Source organism: Argentina silus (genome assembly GCF_951799395.1).
Source record: "Argentina silus genome assembly, chromosome: 11".
Taxonomy (NCBI): domain Eukaryota; kingdom Metazoa; phylum Chordata; class Actinopteri; order Argentiniformes; family Argentinidae; genus Argentina; species Argentina silus.
The window spans coordinates 10,354,964-10,376,328 of NC_139665.1; the positions used below are offsets into that span (position 1 = coordinate 10,354,964).

The 21,365-nt window shown below is 45.5% G+C and overlaps 1 protein-coding gene across 1 annotated transcript; it reads right to left on the bottom strand.

The window, feature by feature from the left end:
• Positions 1 to 1,474: 1,474 nt before the first annotated feature.
• Positions 1,475 to 12,008, bottom strand: cpeb1b (cytoplasmic polyadenylation element binding protein 1b; the record flags this gene model as incomplete). Its single annotated transcript, XM_083680830.1, has 12 exons — positions 1,475 to 3,136; positions 4,273 to 4,353; positions 4,486 to 4,580; positions 4,929 to 5,127; positions 5,393 to 5,529; positions 5,949 to 6,053; positions 6,182 to 6,295; positions 6,653 to 6,920; positions 7,546 to 7,799; positions 9,466 to 9,702; positions 11,488 to 11,647; positions 11,994 to 12,008. The coding sequence occupies 12 exons, from the start codon at positions 12,006 to 12,008 to the stop codon at positions 3,026 to 3,028; spliced, it is 1,776 nt and encodes a 591-aa protein (XP_083536956.1). The 3' UTR covers positions 1,475 to 3,025.
• Positions 12,009 to 21,365: the final 9,357 nt, after the last annotated feature.

The window sequence follows — 21,365 nt, forward strand, 5'->3', positions numbered from 1 at the left end:
CCCCGATTGGCGTCACTCTTTGCCAGATTATATACACAATACCTAAAAATTAGTAGGAAGAATGAAATAAGCATTCTTATTTCTTACAGTAATTTAAAATAAAGTTCTTATAAAGGGAGGTGATTGTGTGAGGTGGGGTCCATTCCGTTGTAATCGAGGGAAGGGAAAATTATGTTCCATCCAATACCACCTTGCACCACGCCAACAAAAAACATCCCTTTGACATGAAGGCTATCCTGCATTTCCTTGGAATTTATTCAACCTGGTTCTGTATTAAATTACACAAGACTGCTTTTCAATAAAACATTTTTAAAAAAACAGGCGCTTAGTGGCGTAGCACACTAATGCGTTTACCACGTGGACCTTGGTTCGATTCCGACCCTCAACCTATCTTGCATGTCATCCCTCCTCTCTCTCCCGTCCATCCCAATAAAGCAGAAATCCCCTTAAAAAAAAAGTGTTACACCTGTTCAGAAGAGTCAAGAGCCTCTCCTGTCCTCCACTCGCTTCATTGGGGGAGAATATGTTAACAGGATGTTAAGTGGAGGACAGGAGGGGACACAAGGAGTCATGTTCCTAACAATTGGAAAAAGGCTAATATTAGCATTGTATGAAGGTCAGCGTCTATGTCAGATCCTCAATAGCAAGCACACTGGGTCACTTGCAATGTGGCTGATTTGCTGCACCTTCCTTGGTTTATTACCACAGCAGTGTGTTCTCCTATAAACATGGATTAACACAATTGATCACCTCAATCAAGACTCAGAAGTGCATTCTTTCCCATTTTGGCTTTAAGACTAGTGTGGGGGGACATGCAGCGTTCGGCCTGTAGAGGGCGCTATAGGACCGTTACCAGGGTTACGGGGGACGAGGCTTTCTTGCACACCGGGTGCGAATGAAGCCTCGTTTAACGAAATGCTTAAGATGTGGGCTGGGAACGGCGGAGCAGGAGAAAGAACGGCACCTGGAAAGTAGCCGAGGGTTTAGAGGGCGGGGAAGCCAAATACGAACATTACTGGAATTTATGAATAAACGGGACTATTCCCCTTAACCGAACACTACGTCTGCCTCTGTGTACAACGAACCTTGTTACGTTGGGCGCCAATGTAACAAGGTTCGTTGTACAGAGGCAGACGTAGTGTTCGGTTAAGGGAATAGTCCCGTTTATTCATAAATTCCACACATCTTAAGCATTTCGTTAAACGAGGCTTCATTCGCAAGCCTCGTCCCCCGTAACCCTGGCCACGGTCCTATAGCGCCCTCTACAGGCCGAACGCTGCATGTCCCCCCACAACTAGTTAGTAATATCTCAAACTACTTGACTTAGATTTTCCAGCCCAGCGTCACAAAGATGTGCATTTGATCTGACAGTATTTAGACTTGCTTGCAACCATGACTTTTCAAAAAGACGAGAAGCAACACAAGACGTAATGCTTAAACACCTTTATTGTGCCCAATCTGAACATCCTCCACATCTGTAAGTACAGTAGCAGCAAACTTGGCAGACCACAATGAGGTAGACTTTCAAAACTCTAAAAAGCAGCTGAGGCTAAGACAAACAAGCTCAGCATGAGAAAGTTGATGGAGAAAAAAGACGCTCGTCTTTGGCACAGCTCAATATTATGCATATTAATATGTCAAACTGGAACGAGGAAGGCAATGGGGGGGGGGGGAAGAAGGCAGAGGGAATGCTGCGTTAGGTCTACTCAAGCTCTTGGCTTTTGTTTTTTTAGCAAAGTGGAAGTTCTACATTCAACAGGAAACAAGCAGCTGTTGGTGTCTGGGCTCGTAGGCCCCAGACTCTTGGTAGATCTCAATATTCTAAATTGGCTTCCTCTCCTCCACTTACACTGATGTGAAATAACAGGACAGGTGAAGGCCTGGTGGTAGGTAACCACCATATTGCTTTCATCCTATCCTGAGTTTTCTAATTAGTGTAAACAAAGGCAAGGAAACATGGGAAGATGGCCACAAAACTATTGAGATGGACACAATACCTGCCCCTCTGCTGATGTACAAAAGTAGTGATTAAAAACCACTGCCAACCCCTCCTAAAGTGCAAATTAAAAAGTGCAACAGTAAAACTATGTACAATCAAAATGTCAATGTCCAGTCTCAGTAAAAATTATCCATCCTATTGATTGTAAATGTGATGGAAACCCTGTTGAAGCAGTGTCCAGAAATGTTAATATTACACTTAATCTCTAAACTGGACAGACAATACAAGCAAAGTAATGCTTCAACACCTTTTGTGTGCCCGTTCAGTAGAACATTGGGAAGGGAGGAACAAAAATTACCAACAGCCCCAGATAAATATATGGGGATGGAGGGAAAAAAATTATAAAAAAGCCGCCAGGTAGAATTCTTTTCAAAATTTCCATGTCATGACTAAAAACCGTTTGTGTACAAATTAGTAAAAAACTGCGTAAAAATGTCAAATGCGACTGGTTAAATGAAGCCCAACTCATCTTCCAAAGTAAAAAACACCAGTTGGCTTGCACAGGAAAAAACAGTTGGCCAACTGGGGGTGGGAGGGGGTAGGGAAAACAATTTAAAGGCACTGTATGGCATTTGCCAGTGAACGGCAATGAGACTTGCATGATCGCTCTTCAATATGCAACGCATGTAAAACAAAACCCAAAACAAATTTCTAAGAAGAAAAAATATAAATGAAAAATCAAGGCATTTTCATCTACTTCAGAACCCTGGCCACTGAAACCATCAATCTCTCCATCTGGCCACAAGTCTGGGAAACTTGCATAAGGAAGTGTGTGTGTGGGGAGGGGGGGGGCCCAACAAGGTCACTGGTGCATAGTGCCATCATCGTGATGAAGTAAACAGCAAAAAAGTAGCAAGTGCAATAGTGAACTTTTCTACAGTGTTTTTCCCCAGGTCCTGGTGGTAAGTGCCGTGGTGCCCCCCCAACGTGTGTGTTGGGGGGGCGGCTGGCACTCGTGCTCTCAGCCTCACCCTATGAGGTGTGAGGGACTCTCTGGCCCTCCTGACTTGCTGTGGGGCCTCAGCTCTAGCTGGAGTCCCGGTTCTTCTGGTTGCGCATCAGGGGCCGGTGGTTGCTCAGGATGTCCATGGAGTGCTGCCAGTGCCAGCAGGAGCGGCAGTAGTACTTGAAGCAGGCCTGGGGTCGGGAGAGAAACACAAGGGTGGAGGGAGATTACTACGCATCATAAGCATACCCATTTATTGGTTTACCGTTGATGTTTCTGGTGTTTGTGTAATAGATTTTCTTGTTGAGTCTGTTACTCCAAATGGCAAACATGCATAAAGATGCCGTGCCTACAGTCATTCAGCGATATGACCGCCGCCATGATTCCTCCACACATCTACCACAGTACATCCATTGCTTATTTGAGCAGTAGTGCGTTTGCAGCATAGGTTGCCCTCTGTTTCTCCATTTTGGTGTTAGCACAAGTAGGCCGCAGTATGTTACCATTTCTTGCTGTTGCACATCTAGATGTTTCCAACATGAACACAGAATGATGCACTGACAATGTTGGCGTGGCACTATGGAAAGTGTGTGGAGGAACAATTGCAGCAATCATGGCGCTGAACAATGTCAACCTGTAGGCATGACACCTTTATGCACGTTCGCCATTGAATGAAAGCACGCTCCCTGGATGAAAGCTTTGTTGTCCCCCACAATGCATTCGGGGAGGGGACATCGGATCCGTCTGGGTCCGTCTCATTCACTTGGGTGAATGATGCATCTTGCCAGAGATCTGGCATTTACAAAATTACACTGACTGGCCCAAGGGGGGTGCTATAGTACACTGAAATTACACTGACTGTTCTAAAAGGATGCTGTAGTAACTGAAATTCCAAACTTTGAACCATAATGTGACCATCAGTATAAATGTCACCTTGTCTACCTATAACATTTTTTTTTTAAATCATGTTTTCTATCAATGCATCTCCCCATCAGTCCATTAACTGACATACCATCACCATCCATAGACAACTATTACATTTACAACAAAGGAAAACATTTAGTTTTTATTCTCCCCCTCATCCAGAAAACATGTTTGAATAATTATCATCAATTCACACAAAAGGGGTGTGACGTCATCCACAGGGGACAACATGTTTACTGTAGACTTGTTCCAACTTATTAGAACCTATGAAGTTTCTCACGCTCTCGAAACGGTGCTAGATTCCAATAAGGCCTTACAGTGGGAAGTTGGACATTAAATTCTCTTGTGCCCCTCGCTTCACAACGTGAAAAAACACCAGTATGCGTCTTTCATGCCTCCTCACCTGGTCTCTGCAGAAGAAAGGCCCAGGCTGGCGGCTGCATACTTGGCACATGGAGTCCTCCAGGTAGGGGTCGATCTGGACCTGAGGGAGGGACAGGAGAAATATACAACTCATTTAGTGGGAGGCAGAACGCCCACCCCTCATTATTTAACCCAATGAGAAAACGGATGGATACAGAGTTATTCAGCCCAATAACAAACAAACATCACTTACCTTCTTTGTAAACTTGGGAGTTTTTATCTCAACAAAAGCAGCGCACACAGCCTTCAGGTAACTGCGCTGGTTGTTGAAGGTGACGCGCCCTGACCCTATAGGAAAAGAGGAGGGGGGGGGGGGGGGCACAGGCAAGTTAGTGAATTTTATATACCACCCTCCTCTGGACAAACAGATGTACTGCAACTGTATTAGCACTCAATAGCCACCATCAGGCAAGGCAGTATTCATCTGTACGGATCTTGGTCTTGCAATGAAAAAAAGACCAGCCGCAATGCATCTTATGTTCATCTGGATTCCATCTTTAACCGTGCTGCATTTCGGACCAATCAAGAGCAAATTGAAGACTCTCAAAAACTCAGGATTCCCACACAACAGCGACAGCATCCTAACCTCAATTCCTCTGCCGTTTACACAGTCAACGTGAGTCAGGAATCTCTCACCTATGGGGTACTTGTGCTTGTCAGTGTCAATCCCGGCGTACATGACTCCCCCAAACAGGTCGTTCATGATGCTGGCCAGAGCCTCAGCGTTGAGCATGCCGTGCAGCGCTCCCACAAACACAGTCTTACTGGGGTCCAGACGCTGGGAGGGGCAGCGCACGTAGTTACTGTCCGAGATCACCCAGGGAATCACCTGCACCTGGAGAACAGACAGATGAAAGGACGTTTAGTCATCTAAAACGTTGTTTCTTCTCTCAATCTGGGCTGGTGTTAAAGCAGGCTAGATGGAAGCAGGGAGGTGGGGAAGGGAAGCCAATATTAAGGCGATTGGGATGCACCAACTGTGACCGCCGTAGAGGACATTTTGGCTCAGTCAGCAGAAGAAACTGCCTGATTAACGAGTCTAGGTTGAAAACAGTCATGCCCTGGACCTGTCGAATACCCTTGCTGTGTTTGTAACTCACATCCTTGCAGCGCATCCTGCGGCTGGACATCTTGAAGTAGTACTCCCCGTTGTCCTCTGGGTGGAGCAGGTCCTGGGTGCAGGCCTGAAGCAGCCCTCGCACAGACCTCTCATTCTCAAACACCAGGTACACATAGCCTACAGCGCACAACACAGTGATGCTTCAGAACAGGCGGGGAGCAACGTGACCGTGGTGAATTTGGTATGAAGCGTATACAGCTCATCTTCTGCAACTTGCATGCTACTTAACGGTTGATTACCATGCCAGCTTCAGACTAGAGGACACCTAGCACTTACTAGACTAGCACTTACACACCAACCAACAAACAAACAAATCTTAAACCCTGAACGTGACATTTGTCGTCAAGTTAAAGTCTCAAATGCATGAGTGAGTGTGTGCGCGTGCCTTGGGGATGGAGTGTGGCAGGTGTTGGGTCCATTGAGCCTCCAGGTGAAATGTTCTTGACCTAAACTCACCCTCATTCTGTGTGCCCACCACTGTGCCACCTTAGAACCATGAGGAAAAATGGATGTATATCCTACCAGCCTGTCATTACCTTTGGGCATATTACCTTTAGGAGGGCAGCGAGGGTGCTTGCCATCCTTACCCGGCCACTCCACACTCAGAGGGCCGTAGCCGCTGAACGTGTTGATGAGGCCAGCTTGAAGGAGAGGGAGGGAAAAGAGGAGTCAACACACAGCTCTAGAAAATGCAGTGAAATCGACATAGGTGTTCCATTTGAGATTGTTGTACTTTCTTCCAGCCATCTGAAATTAGTAGTAGTAGTACCTTCAGTGATGTCCCAGGGCACCCCTCCCAGGAAGACCTTGCAGGAGTACAGAGGGTTCTTGTTGTTCCTGGGGGGCAGCTGGCCACTCCAGGTGAAGGTGGCCTCATTCACAGCTGTAAGGGTACACAGTGCTGCTTAACATGGCTTTAAACAATCCTTAAAAACAGCAATGATATCTGTTAAATGGAAAAATTAATCAGATTGAGATTAACAGTAAAACATGATGTTTAACTTGTTAAATACTGGTTTAAGGCTTCATTTTTTTTAAGTGATACGGCTTTGCTGGCCTATAGTGTAACTTGAAGCCGCTTGTTGACGCATCACTTGATTCCCTGATAGCAAATGATGCTTATGACCAAACATGTTTAATTCTCCTTCAAACAATGTCTTGATACCCTGTAGTACACAACATTCAACTCGAGAAGAATGTTAAGACTGCCATGTTTTCAATCGAAGCTTTCTCCCTTTACCAGCGGCTTGTCTGTGCAGACGGGCCTCCCTCTCGATGCTGAAGGGGTCGTCAGGCGTCTTCAGCAGGTCCAGGCCCGGCCACATGGAGGGGTTGGTCCAGCGGCGGGACAGAGCCGAGACCGGGCTAGCGCTAGGAGGGGGGGTCAGCGGGGAGGGGGAGAAGTCATGGTGGTCCAGCCCCCGTGAGCCCAGACCCCCCAGTCTCAGAGTGTCCTTCTGCAGGCTGGACATGAGGAAGGGCAGGGGAGGAGAGATCCTCAGAGAGGACTGGTGGGAGAAGGAGAGGAGAGAAATGCCTTCAGATTTATTCAAAGTCACTTCATTAGTATTCATCATATCTTACAAAGAAGGTAAGGGCCCACAGTGATTCATCACATCATCTATATCTATTCCACAGAAAGACCACATTCTATGCAATTCAAAAGTTGGCACTTGACGAACGTAAATCAGCAGATCTCTCATGACTTGTCCTTTAGACCAACTACAGTTCAACCCAAGTGAAAATCTGATCCTAAGATCAACCATTTTCAGGGGTGAGGCATGGTTCAGACAAAATATCCCCAAATTTGAAAATACACCTATCCCAAGGTTCCCCCCAGGAACATTGTGGCGCTGGATTGCATTATCAAAACCCTGACTCACATTTATTCATGCGAAAATGTCCAAAAAATACAGATAAAATGCTAAATTCAGGAAATCATAACACTTTTCACAATAATGTCGTTGGCAATCAAAGATAGTTACTCTGTCATGACTAAATATCTAGTTTAATTTGCCTTGAAATGTTTACATAGTGGTACCAAACAGTTCATAGCGTGGCGCAGCGCCACTCTTGCATTCTTTGGGGAGAACCCTGTACCCCACACACAAAAACACTCCTACACAAACTTACCAGCAAGTCACAGAGATGTTCTGAGCCGGAGCTGAAGCCGCTGGTCTCAGAGTCCACAGGACTGCTGGTGCTGGAGCGTGAGTCCAGGAAGGAGCACGAATCCAGGAAGGAGCGCGAGTCCAGTCGGGCGCCCATACGCGCCATGCCAGGGAACTTGTCCAGGAAGTCTGCTGCCGAGCCCATGGGTTCACTGGGCTGGTAACCCAGGGGCTTGCCCAAGATGTTGCCCAGGGGGCTTCCCAGCATGCTCAGCACTGGGAGAAGACAGTGACACAGCATTCACAGCTGTTAGAACCGTAAAAGAATTGCTAGTGTGACTGGTACAGTAGGTGTGACTCCATTGCCAAAACTGACTTCTGAGGGGGTCGGATTAGTTTAAGAAATATATACACACACACAATCATGAGCATTACGAAATGGTTGCCTCAGAGCTCAGATTACTGAGAACTGAATTTTGAGCCAAATCTGTCTCGGTCCAACAGCCTTTGCCTTCAGCACAGTGGTTGGCCATTTCCCATTAGAATACTGCCACACTGCAAGTTTCCAAGACGGGCATAAGAACATTAGCATTTAAGTTGATTAGCTCAGCAGCAGCCATTTGAAAACGCACAGCTAAATAAATGTTCCATTCTCTTATCTATTAAAGAAGTAGAAATCGTTTGGCTATAACATAAGGCCTTCAAAATGGCACAAATAAAAGACCATTTGGTCTCCAAGTATTAGTCATATTCAATCATTGATCAGTATATCACAGTCAAGAATGTTTTTGGTTTTTTTAAACTCTACCATCTTTACGTAAGGCCCAAGTAGTTGTAGGGAGCTGGTCATCAAACTCACTCCTCTTCATCAGGGGCTGACCACATATGTCAAGGTTATTGGGCTAGGGCTTGGTCTGACAATACAGTTTGGGGTCAGCTGATCCAGACAGCCATGCCAAATATTTACAGTGGGTCTGTAACAGCCACAGTGTGTGTTGGACAGGAGGCACTTGGGGAATCTCGCATCTGTCCCCAGCAGCACTGAGGTCTGTCTGGCCCACTTTACAGGCCCAGTTTAGAGCAGTGCTCTTAATGAAGTTGTCTCTGGATGGTATGGACATGTTGTGATGCAATCTCAGCACTGGAACTGGGTCAGTACAAAATGGGGTGGGAGACCGGAGGGGTTATTTTTAGAGATGGGTTGACAGTTTGAAGGGAATATCAAATCATCATTATGAGAGTTTGTGGTATACAAAAGGACCGTAAGGCAATTTAAGTCAATACGTTCGCACTTTTCGTTCGGAAAATATGCACCAAGTTAATTCAGTAGGGATGCTCCTGAACATATCTGAAAACTTACAAGATTTGACATTTTTTGGCCATATCTTTTTGGCCATATCTTCATCTACAAAACTTAAAACAATACGCGACAAGGCCACAGCAGCCAAAGATGCAGCAAAGCAAAACTGCTACATCATCCTCTTCCCCGACGACACAGCCTGTTCAGTCACAGCTCTAAATCCAGGGATGAGGAGAACAGCTAACTGTTTCACATAGTTCACATACTCCAACACTGACCACACCAAAGAGACCACTGATCCAAGCTGACATCTCGATAGTACAATAAAACAAGCTCAACGGGTCAAACCTTCACACACAAATTACCAATTCACTTGATCCGATCTACAGTAACATATTACCATCCTATTCCTCCAGTCTGATGGAACATGTGATCTGTGGCTAACAGGAAGTCTTTGCAGTTTGCTGTACTTCCTGTCTTCATTGTTGACAACAATAGGCGTTCTAAAAATAGTTACGAACCACCCTCCAGTTAACCCTACACTTACTGTACCAGCCTCATTTGTCAAAGGGGGAAAACACAGGCCGACGAGGCAACTACATAACAATGGGAAGCATTAAAGCACCGTGTCAAGCTACTCACTGGAGGGAGAGCTGGCCTGGGCCTGGGAGGAGGCGGTGGTGTGTGTGTCTGTATCCTGGCTGCTCCAGGGGCGCTCCCAGCCGGACATGCTGAGTGACTGGAGGCCCAGGCCCAGGTCGTTGATGTCGGGCAGGCCTCGGGGGGACGCCTCCTGGGAGCCAACGCCACTACCGCCGACGCCACTGGGGAAAAGCATCCTGCTTCCCACTGCTGCAGCCAGCTCCGATTCTTGCTGGTCTGTGGATAGTCGAAGTGGAGAGAGAGAGAGAGAGAGAGAGTGAGAGAGAGAGAGAGAGGGAGAGAGAGAGAGAAGGAGAGAGGGTATAACAGTTGTTAGGCACTCTGCATTCGCCCTGGTGAGTGATGAACAGGGAGTGGTGTAGAGAGAGATGTTTTTCCCTTCCAAAAAAAAAAAAAAATAGAAAAGAAAAAAAGAAAACGAATCCGGCCAAAAATTAACCGTCCCACAGACAGTAGCAACCCTTCCCCTTTTCCTCCCCCGGTGATGGGGCTAACTAACCTGCTGCGACTGAGCCCGGTGCGACTGCCATGCATCTCCATCCGCATCACTGACCCACCTAGCATGTGACCTGGCTGCTGCTGATGCACTCACACCCCCCTGCTAATGACATCAGCTACTCCCCCCCAACACACACACCTCTTCCGGCTCCTCTCCCCTCCTAACAACTGTGTAATGAAAAAATTCCTGTTGGGAGATATTCGCCAGCTGATAGAGCTCTGCCTCGCCTCCCCTCCCTCCCTTCCTTCCTTCCCAGACACGCCACGTCTCAGTTGGGTGTCGGTGGCAGACAGGCGCTGCTGCTGTTGCTAACAGTGGGTCTAGCCTAGTTTCCTGGGTGAGCTGGCAGAGAGGGAGGGGTGGAGAGAGAGAGAGAGAGAGAGAGGCAGGGAGAGCAGCATAAGGAGGAAGACAGAGAGGAAAAGGAACAGAGCGAGAGAGAGAGGGAGAATGTGATAGAGGAGTGGCAGTAGGTTCGCTGCAGGGTGGATGTAGGTGAGGTGTTTTGGGGGTACTGCCAAAAGAAATCCCTTGTGTATTGAGCTGGCACAGACACACACGCGCGCGCACACACAGAGACAGAGTGTAGCTACAGCAGTGTGCAGCTGACTGATCAGAAGTTGGAGGACAGGGTGATTTGCACTGCCAGCTCCTCCCATAGCTCTTCAGGGCTGGACAGCCTCCAACTGCTAGCTACAGCCCTGATTCAGCAACTCCAGGCAGGCCAGAGGAGAGGTGGGGTGAAGGCAGGGGAGGGGGGGGGGGGATATAGGCCATTATTGAAGCTTTGTTTTTAGCTGGATTACATTTCCAGACTGACTCTGCATCGTTTACAATGCATCATTTAGGCTAAATTTAATGGGGTCAAACAGGAGTTAGGGGGCATTTTGTTTAGCGTTTCGCTATATGGGGTGGCATAATGACTTGTACTTTTGGGACGAAAAACAGCACAATATACAAATACATTAGACCATTTAACTTAATTTAAATGGTTGAACGTTCATGGAACCATAGGGTCAAATAAAATTGTTTTACATCTCAGGTCAGTCGATGCTTGCCTTATCGGCCAACAGTAAGAACATTGAGAGCAACATGTGGCGGGCTACCCTAAAATAACAATTATTCTATTACAGAAAGCCACATTATAATCAATCTGGGTATGCCGGTGTGAAGCCTGAGCCATAAATCAACAGGGTTCTGGTGAGGACTGATTTCAGACTAAAAAGCCAATCCATCAGGTGAACAAACCACATCTTGTTGGGTCTTGGCAAAAAGCTCTTGCTTTGAAATGCTGCTGCAATGATGCAGCAACCAAGGCAGTGCAGCAGGCAGCATGAATCAGCTGTTGGCACTTGAACTAAAATGACAAACACCTCAGGCATGGTAGCCATTTTTCTGGCCAAAAGGGAAAACATTTGACATTTTTCAAACGTTACGGTCATTATTCTTCCTGCAAAACTAGCCATTGACTCCACCTGTGACAACACCGAAGGGAGTTTTACCTGTGAGCTTTCCCTTGTTGTTGGGTGTGGTACACACACCTGTAAAATCCAGCGCGTTGCCCAACATGGTGTTCATACGGCGGAATATGTCCGCGTTAGTGCAGGTGGACAAGGCTGGGGACTCCGGCTCCCAACGGTCATGGGCTCGAAGGTCATCTCTCTGAACATGTCAATAGGAGGACACACTATTGTTAGAGACAAACTTATTAAGAAAGACAACTTATTTATACCGACGCAGCAAAGTTTACTGGCTACTAAAGTGTCCATCAATATGAAGTGTCGGTCAATATGCCCTAATTAAACTGAGTTTGCAGTTCGAGTTTAAACAAGGCCCACTTAGGATAATATTGGTTCTATCTTCATTTCCAGTCTCATAAAGGCACAATATTGAATTGACAAATGGCAAAAGTTGACCTAAAAACTGATAAGACTACACCTTGTTTGACGAACGAAAGTCACTAGTGGAAATACTTGAATTAATTGGCATTTTTCACTTAGTCACTTACCAGAGAAAACGCCATAGTATGGATGGTCTATTCTAGATGTTTCAAACGGTCTTCGGGATAGGTCATACTTATGAACTTTTGCCGGTCAAAAAATCAGCCTACGTAGGCCTAATCAGAAAAATGTGTGCAAATCAAATCTGCTAATTTGGGCGGTACCATTGTCAAGTTAAAAACAGGTACACGTGGCCGTGGTTGAAATTGAGTTTCACAATCTACGATCTGTCCCCTCTACCCACTCGATGTTAATCTGAAGGCAAGCAGGTTATCTTACATTGTATCCACCTCGTAATGTAATGATAGGCTGCAAACGCTGCATCAAATAATATAGCGCACACGAATATTACACGATAACTCCACCCTTTCATATAGATTACACGATACCCCCCCCCCCCCTCCCCCCACATTGCCAGGGCTTTTGGAGGTAGGAGAGAGATTGTGATTTGATAGCCTGATCGCATCCTCCTCTATGCAGGATTTGATAACAAACTCTGTCTTGGCGGGTAATTTTTTATTTCGATACTATCTGTCCAAAGGTATGTGGGGTGAAAAAGGTACCCTACATGTGGTGATACAGATGTTCATTATGAATAGACAGTGTAATTATCTGATTTGAATGAACATGTGGCAGAAGAGAGTTTGAAGTATATTCAGATTCAGTCAGTGAGGCCTAGTTCTTACATTTTAAAAAAAGAAAATAAATGTATTGCTAGGCTAAATATAGTAGAAATGTATCCCCAAGGTAAACCGGAGTAATATGCCCTAGATATGAGAGTAATGGACATATGTCACACTTAAGGGGTTTCTAATCATAGAGCAGACAGAGTTGGATAAATGTGACAAGTGAAATGAATTGAATACTTTCTGCTGTCTTCCAGATGTCAGAGGGTAACAAGTGATGACCTCATCCTCACTGACCTCGAAGGAGATGAGTTAGTTGTTGATGGTCTTGTGGGTGAGGCTGATGGTGTTACACACAGGGTTTAGGGTAGGGTATAGGTCACAGCCAAATCTCACACAACACCCTATTCCCTATGCACTTTTAAGTGCACTATTTTGAGACTCACACTATAAGGCCCTCTCTTCCTTCAACTCCAAAATGGTGAGTGATTGGAAATGACCTAATTTCAACAGAGTAGATGCTAGGTGGGATCTTTGGGACGACTCTACCCTAAACCTTAACCCTTGTAAATCTCAATCGGGTAAATTCAGAGTCAGGTCGTCCCAAGACTTGAGTCACCCTTGTCATTAAAACTGTGGACTGGCACACAGTTTGGAGGTTTCAGTGAGGAGACATTCAGACTGAAGACGGGTAAGCCCTCGATTGGACATTTATTTAAACAGCACAAACCAACACACAGGCCATGGGCACGAAGTCACAGCTACCCTGCCAACCCCAAATACACTAAACCCCAGTCCTTTTGTAGAACTCCCAGGTGACCCTCGTTACTAAGACCATCCCCAGTGACACTGACTGACACATCCACTGACAACAACCCCCCCCCAAACACAATACACAACTCCATACTACATCAACAAATGTAACAAAATATCATCATCTTCAATAACCTTGTTGAACACTCCAAATGAACAAGGTCTTCCTCTTCCTCTTCCTCATTATTCCCCCTTTAATAATGGCATGGTTGCTCCCGGAGGGTCCGCAGGGGGACTCTTTTGGGCCACCCACAGGAACACAGCAGGTAAGTACACACACACATTACATAATAATACATTTTCAATTTTACCCAACATCAATACTGGTACACAATGAAATTCCTTGTTATGTAGATTATTAGCAGATATGGAACACCTCCAAAACATTGACTGTGCTTGTAGTTATCATCCCTACTCTGCTCACCCAATGCCTCTGTCTTCCCACAGGACTGCCCTCATGCATGTCAGCCATTGCATGCTGACTGAGTCTTCCTGAGTAGGTAAGCACAATCATTGCATACAGTGGACACATCACCCATCCATCATATAACCCTGAATATCAGTCCACCACAGCAGCAACGGAGAGCCCCTCCCTTACAGACTTGTTCAAATAAACCCAAATTCAAATAAACCAACATCAGAATCGGGTCGCCCCAAGGATCCCACTTAGCATTTACCATTCTAATAACCACCCCCTCCCCCCTTTACCTACTTTTAACTTACAGTATAACTCATTATGTGTCCCTCTCCAGATCTGAAGATGGCCAGAGTGGGACGGAAGGCCTGACTGAGATGCTGGAAGCTGATCTATCCCAACCCTGTCTGGGCAGCAAAGCATCAGGCCGTCCCTCTGTGACCTCCTGCGGAAAATTTCCAAGACCAAGATCATCAAAGCCGTGGAGGTAAAATTGGCAGTGATGTTTGGTCAGAGCAGTGATGACCTCTGGCAATGGGCGGAGTCAGAGGACACCCATCTTGGGGACTTCCTGTCCAGTCCCAGGGTCTCAGGGGTGTCCAATGACATCGTAGAGGTGGTCTCCCACTCCTGTAGGCCTGCCTCCTCCTCCTCAGGCTCCAGGAGCGGGAAGCTTGATGTCACCGGCATCGTGAAGGGTATAGTGCATAATGTCTCCGCCATGCCGTTGTTAGGCTCCTCCAGCAACGGTACCATTTCGATGGCGGACTCTGCCATACCGAAGAGCTCAGCAATCCTGCAGCACCAAGAGATGTCCACTACAGCCATCTACCGCTCACTGCTCCTGGACACTACCATGACAACTACCCTCCCACAGCTCCTCCCAGGTCCTGGAAACATCATCACCTGCCTGTGACCCCTGACCTCTGAGGACAAGGTGGTAGATCAGGAGGAGCAGAGCTCCACTGAGGTCATAGATGATGTCACCTCCGAGCCAGGTTTGTTTGAGGAGCCAATGGAGAAGTACCTGACCAGAGCTAAGGAACTGTTGAGCCATGCCCCGGAGGAAGCTGCCATGACGCTCGCCACTCGAGCCGCCCCAACCCTTCCCACAGACGCATTCCGCAACGCAGAGCGCCTCATAGAGCTGCTGTCACTTCACGTTCGCCATCGAGGACGTTGGCAAGGAGTCCTATGGCGTGGTGGAGGTGAACAAGGCCTCAGTGGGCCTGTTACATTTTACAAATGGAGCATGTTGCCAGACAACTGGTTGTTAATCCAATATTGGGTAAATCGTGAAGTACCAGTTTACCCTGGACAAGGAGACAGTGTCTGTCAGAGATGGTAACAACCGCTTCCACAACAACAAACGATCCTGCGGATGGTCCGAGAAGGGCAGAGGAGCATCTGACAGTTTCCATGCTGGGCTCTGTACTGCTGAGCCTGGACCTGCTGCCTGGCGACCTGCTGCTTGGTGACCTGCTGCCTGACCAGCTGATAGAGGGCGCAAGGGCTGGTGAGTACAGGTCTACAGTGCTGTCACTGGATGGTGAGTATTACGGTCTGTTTCTTATCCTGTCTCTGTGTTATGCTCTAAGTAGATTCTCTCTTGTAACGTTTCTAAGATGACTGACGTTTCTCTCCTCTCCTCCTAGATGCTGTGGCCAGGTCAGTCTCCCCAGAGGACCTAAATACAATCTCCCAGTCCCATTGTCTCAGGTCACCTAGAGCGACACTATCCATCCTGTTGCTCCAGGGACTGATGTCCTGTCGGAGTGAAGCCACAGTGATGATGAAGCCTGGCACGAGTAGCCAGTTGTGCCCTAGTGACAATTGTGGAATTAATTTTCAACTGGGCATGGCAAGCTCAATGTGTGCATACCTAGATCACTTCGCGTGGACTGGGGGGCCCTTACCGAACAGGACGGGTAAAACCCACGAACCGTTACACCCCTAGTACTTTCCTTTACCCGTTGCGACAGGTACTTCTTGGATGTGTACGCATTCAGGCATGTGAAAGTGTGGCTTTGTTTCAGGGGGGAAGAACATCACAATGTCTTTGTCAATCTGTATGCGAGTATGACACCTAACAGTGGTGGCTTGTCCGGGAGGAAGTACTGTTTTTTTTTGTCTGTCTGTCTGTCTGTTTTCACTACAGCCTCCTCACTGTCTGACTGGTGTGTGTGCGTGAGATAGAGAACTGTCTTAGCAGCACACAAGTCAAAAGCCTCACTCCCAACACTAGTTGTGTCGTCATCTGAAGTTATTTCCTGTTGTGTTTGTTGGTCCTTGATAACGTCTTCTATTACATTAAAGCCTATGATAGGATCCTCTGCCACATTAGGATCACTTGACACGAGAACTGGTATTTGAAGACTGGGACTGGAAACCCCTAAGCTGTTAAACTTGACCTCCACAGCTATCCAACCAATGAATGGTATTGCTGTCTTGTTGGCTGCCACCCCTGTCAGTGGTCTTGGTCCGAGTAGCATTTCTGCAATGTTGTGTCTTTGTCCTCTCCTCGTAGGCAGTTATGACAGCATCGGGACTCTGGTTGCTGTGGCACTGTTGGTCCCTTGACAGTAATCCCATCTCGTTTCCCTGGTACTGACAGTAGGCACAACACCCACAGGACACATGCCATGTCTGCCCACATTTGAAACAGTGCCTACAGCTGTCTCCTTCTCCCTTCTCCTGGCACATCCTGCAGCCTCTCAGTCGTGTTCCCCCCTCTCTGCTGTGGCCTGTCTGCGATAGCCAGGTCTAGTGTCTGCAATGATGGAGGCCATCTTCTTAATCTCAGCCATCTCCATTTTCAGCTCCCCCACCATAGCGTGGACCTGTCTCGGGCATGTGGCTCAGTGCTGGGTCCCTTTTGTCCTGTTTTCAGGTCACTGGAATTTCTCATGGGCTGGGCTGCTGCTGGAGGGGTCTGCTGACAATCCACGATCAGGTGAGTAAGACCATTCTGTCGCTCATTTACACAAGTGGTTTTGACAGTGATCTTCTTCAGCTTCTGACTTCACAGTCTATCTGGTGCATAAGATTGGTATATGACAGCTTGTCCCTCTGGCCTCCCTCACTTATCTAACCACTGATATGGAACTCCCTTGTGATAGTGACCTCTGGCACTTTTCTCTGTGTCAGTGTTTGTATTAGATTGTCCACTTTTGATGTCAGTGAAACTCAGTTTGCCACTAAAAGCTTTTATTTCCTCACCAAGGGCCTTCTTGGAGTGTTCTTGGGCCTGTTGCAGCTCCAGATACTTCTCATTTTTCTTCAACTTGAGATGTTCTGCCTCTGCCCCCTCATTACTCCTGTCTCCTATTACCCCCATGTAGGATAAAAGCTCCTGGACACACTGACATGACACTTCTATTTCCATGCCCTTTCCCACTTGGTCCATTTCATGTTCAAATAGTCTGATTAGTGCTTTGTCTGTTTTTACCCCTCACAGCTTCATCATCCTTGCTTATGCATTTCAGGAATCTGTGAACCTCCACCACCGGCTCCAATTGTAGGTCGCTCAATACTGCATTGGCCCTGTCCAGCAATTATTGTAGGTCCATGATGTCACTGCTGTACTGTCTCTGTCACTGTAGCTGTCACTTTGATGATCTATGTCCGTCTCTGGAGATGTTCCCTTCGCTTCTGCCTCAGAAGGTCATAGTTGACTTGCCAGAAATATGTTGCACTTATGAAAAACAAGGAGACTTCACACAGGCATCATACTTTTTTAGTTTATTCTGCAAATAATAATAAAAAGCAACAGTCAAATCTCTCGTCTGGCATCTGATAACCCTGCTAACTGTCAAACAACAAATATTCATACAATACAAAATCCATACAATGTATATTAAAAGCCCTTGACTTGCATTACAATTTAATTTACCTCCAAGTGGCAATGAATTCACTTTTTATCTGTTTACTGTATCTGTCTCACTGCTAATTTATTATATCTATCAAATCTGTACCTGTAATATGTATCTCTCTCTCTCTGTTAACGTATTTAATCTATCAAATCTTTATCTGTATAATGTCTCTACTTTATCTGTTAATTTATTCAATCTATCGTTCTCATTTCAGTGTAGCTAGCAACCGTTAAGTGATGCTGGTTACCATAGCAGCGAGATTATACCGTATTACCCTCAGACAGACTTTAGCTAGTTCATAAATGTTCAATAACGGAATCTATTGTGATCCTTAACCAATCACCATGAATGATAAAATATGTTATAACCAAAATACTTAGAATGAAACCCTATGTTCATATTTGACTATATGTTTTACTCAAAACATCAATAACCGTTTTTATCGAGTAACGTTGTGGTAGCTAGCAACGAACTAGTCGATACAACCAGCTAGCATAGCACAACACATATCGAATTCATAATAATCATTCCTAAATAAGTTTATACAGTTTATACAGTTTTTCTGCTATAAGTGTAGCAATATGTATGTTATTATAATTATTCGCTTCAGTTTATCATATTATGTGTTGTGACCCACCTGCAAATAATTGTGAAAAGCAACGGTCAAATCTCTCGTCTGGCATCTGATAACTGGCAACTGTCAACTGTCAACTAAGAGACGGGGCCGCGCGCGTTAGATATGGCACCAGTTTATTATTGCCCTCTACTGGCCGCATCTCTGAACTACACATTCAAAAGGCGGTACCTAGGCGGTAAAAAACAACAACTCAGTATGTGCCACACTTTACACTTCAACAAAAACAGTTGGGTTCAAATCTGTGGGGGGTGGAACTCACAGAAATCGTTGAATCAAAGTAACAAGCAACACATTGAACAATCGTTATATCAAACTTCAAATTGTAGTCAGTCCTTGAATGAAAAATACTTTCATTACTCCTTGCATTAAACTACCTGTAATGTTCATCTGACCTTAATGAAATAATAGTATTTCCTTCCATTTGGTAGGATACTACTCTAGACTGAAATAAGCCTAATTAACAGTGAGTAATCAGAGGACTATAAGCATGTCATTTGTGAATTTCTGTTAATATCGACTTGAATCCGAAAAAGAGAGTTACTGCACCTCTTTCATCTGGTTATTACTTGTATTACGGAACATAGTACACTGTGTATACTGATTTTTTTTTTTGGTTCGGGAATGGCATGATAGTGTGTGGAGGTTAGGGTTGTGTGGATAGGCTAGACCTTATTGTGATAGGCTACTGCATAGAGTAACCTGCCTTGGTGATAGTCATTGTAAGCCACCCCTTTGACACTAGTACACTTGTTGTCTGTTTTAATATGTTACAACATAAACATATCAGCCTTTATAAGCCCACAACAGAGCAATGAAGCTGACACATGATGAATGCCTTTTAACGCCTGCCTGTATATTCTCTTCTTACAGCTGTTGCAATTCATGGCTTCTGTGGTCATCATTGGTGAAATCATCTGTTCCGTTCCCTAACAACAACATCTAACTTACAAGAGTTTGAAATAACATGTTGCTATTTATAAAATCATTCGCTAAACAGTAAATGGAGTAGGTCAACATACTGTATTGAGTAACATTACATCATAGAGATTAATGAATTGGTGTTACGGCTAGCTCTCTCTCTCTCTCTCTCTCTCTCTCTCTCTCTCTCTCTCTCTCTCTCTCTCCTCTTCTCTCGCTCTCTCTCTCTCGCTCTCTCTCTCTCGGCACCAGTAGATGGCGCCATGCCCCTGAAAGCCATTGAAGGAGACGACGACCACGCGTTGGGGTTCCGCATGCTCACAAATGTAACGGATTATGGAGGAGACAGCCATTTAGTCATGTGCTTATGTGTGTTGCATGTGACAGAGATTACAATGACAGTGCTGTTTCATCTCCTATTGTGGATGGTGATCAATGCCCCCCCCCTACATTGCATCACTGTACCCTCTCGAGGCTCCACGAATAATGTAACATTGGCTGTGTTCCAAAATGCGTTCTTGTGCTCTATCTAGAGCAGATCCGTACAATGGTACACGCTTCAGATAGAGCCGATCCGTACATGGTAAACGCTCTATCTAGAGCAGATCCGTGCATGGTACACGCTTCAGATAGAGCAGATCCGTACATGGTACACGCTCTAGGTAGAGCGCAAGAATGCATTTTGGAACACAGCCAATGTGTCGATGAGACTCAGACTTTCCCGCGTCTGTTTGTCTGCGTCATCAGCACCAATCTCACGCACACGGAGCTTGTTTTCGGCTTTCCAGTCAATGAATTGGAATGTGTATAGTTGCAGCCAAATGTGATGTTCCCATGGATATCCAACGTCTCTGACAAAAAAAAACTTGAACTTGTAACTGGGCTTGACAATTATAACACTCCCGTTGCGTAGTCAGAGTTAAGATACAAACAACACACAAACTGTGCGGAGTGAATTTGACTGAAACAGGTGAGGAATTCACCCTCTGTGTCAGGGACATGCTCTGTAACATGACCTAAAACATTCTGCATTTACTTCATTTCGCCACAAGGGGACGTGCTTATTCTATTCAGTGACAAAGTGAGTGTGGTTGTTGTGTGGGCAGTATGGTAAGCCTGTAGGAAGCGCCCTTGCTCGTCTCACGTGGACTGTGCTTTGAAATTATATGCCCTACGTGATTGATTGATCTCACTTTCTCAATTCACTTGAAAATGCAGACTATTAGCCATTGAATGACAACGGCCATGCCAGAACATTCTGTGTGTCAGGAATATGTTCTCTCTAGCAGTTTGAATTTCACTGAAATACCATAGATCAAGAGGTGGATTTGAACATTATACAATTACATAATACTACCATAAATGGTAGTTACAAAACCAACTCACATACTGTGTACTGATCATGTACAAAAGAGCAATCTGATAGCAAATTAGTGACTTAAATTTTCTCCCAATTATACATCATTACTTTGTTACTGATTACAGTGATGTATGATAGACGTGCATTGTTGTGCTCTGGTCCTCACCTCCTGGCTTATTAGTGATGCAGTTGAAGACAAGAAATGCACCGTTCTGTCCTCAATCCATAGTGTGCTTGCTCCAGCAGCTCTCATTGATTACCTGTCGATTCAACTCTCTGGGATAAAAGTGATGTTGTGTGACCCAATTTTTTTTTCTGAAGGGCAAATTGCTGTTACTTGCAAGGATCTTTGCTTCTTTTACTCGATTTGCATTCATTAGGACTTTATTTGGATGACACTTTCAACTGTTTATTCCTGAAATTGTTGGTGATGCATATTACTGTTTGTGAATGCAGGTGCTACTACTTGGTTGGAACCCAGTCATTGTATTTTCGATGTACTGAGTTGCCTTTAACATTGTTTTGTCTGGTGGAAAGGATTGGTATGGGCCTTTCTCTACAGCTTGTCTTTATTACCGCAGTTGTGTGGCAATAAAAGGATCTTCTCTGCATCTTACCTGATATCTAGTGCATTCACATGATTTCCTAGTCTTTGAGCACAATTGTAAATCAAGAGACATTAGAATTAATCAAGGTTAAAGGCTGATTTAAGAAGTAATCATTCATTAAACACTCACCA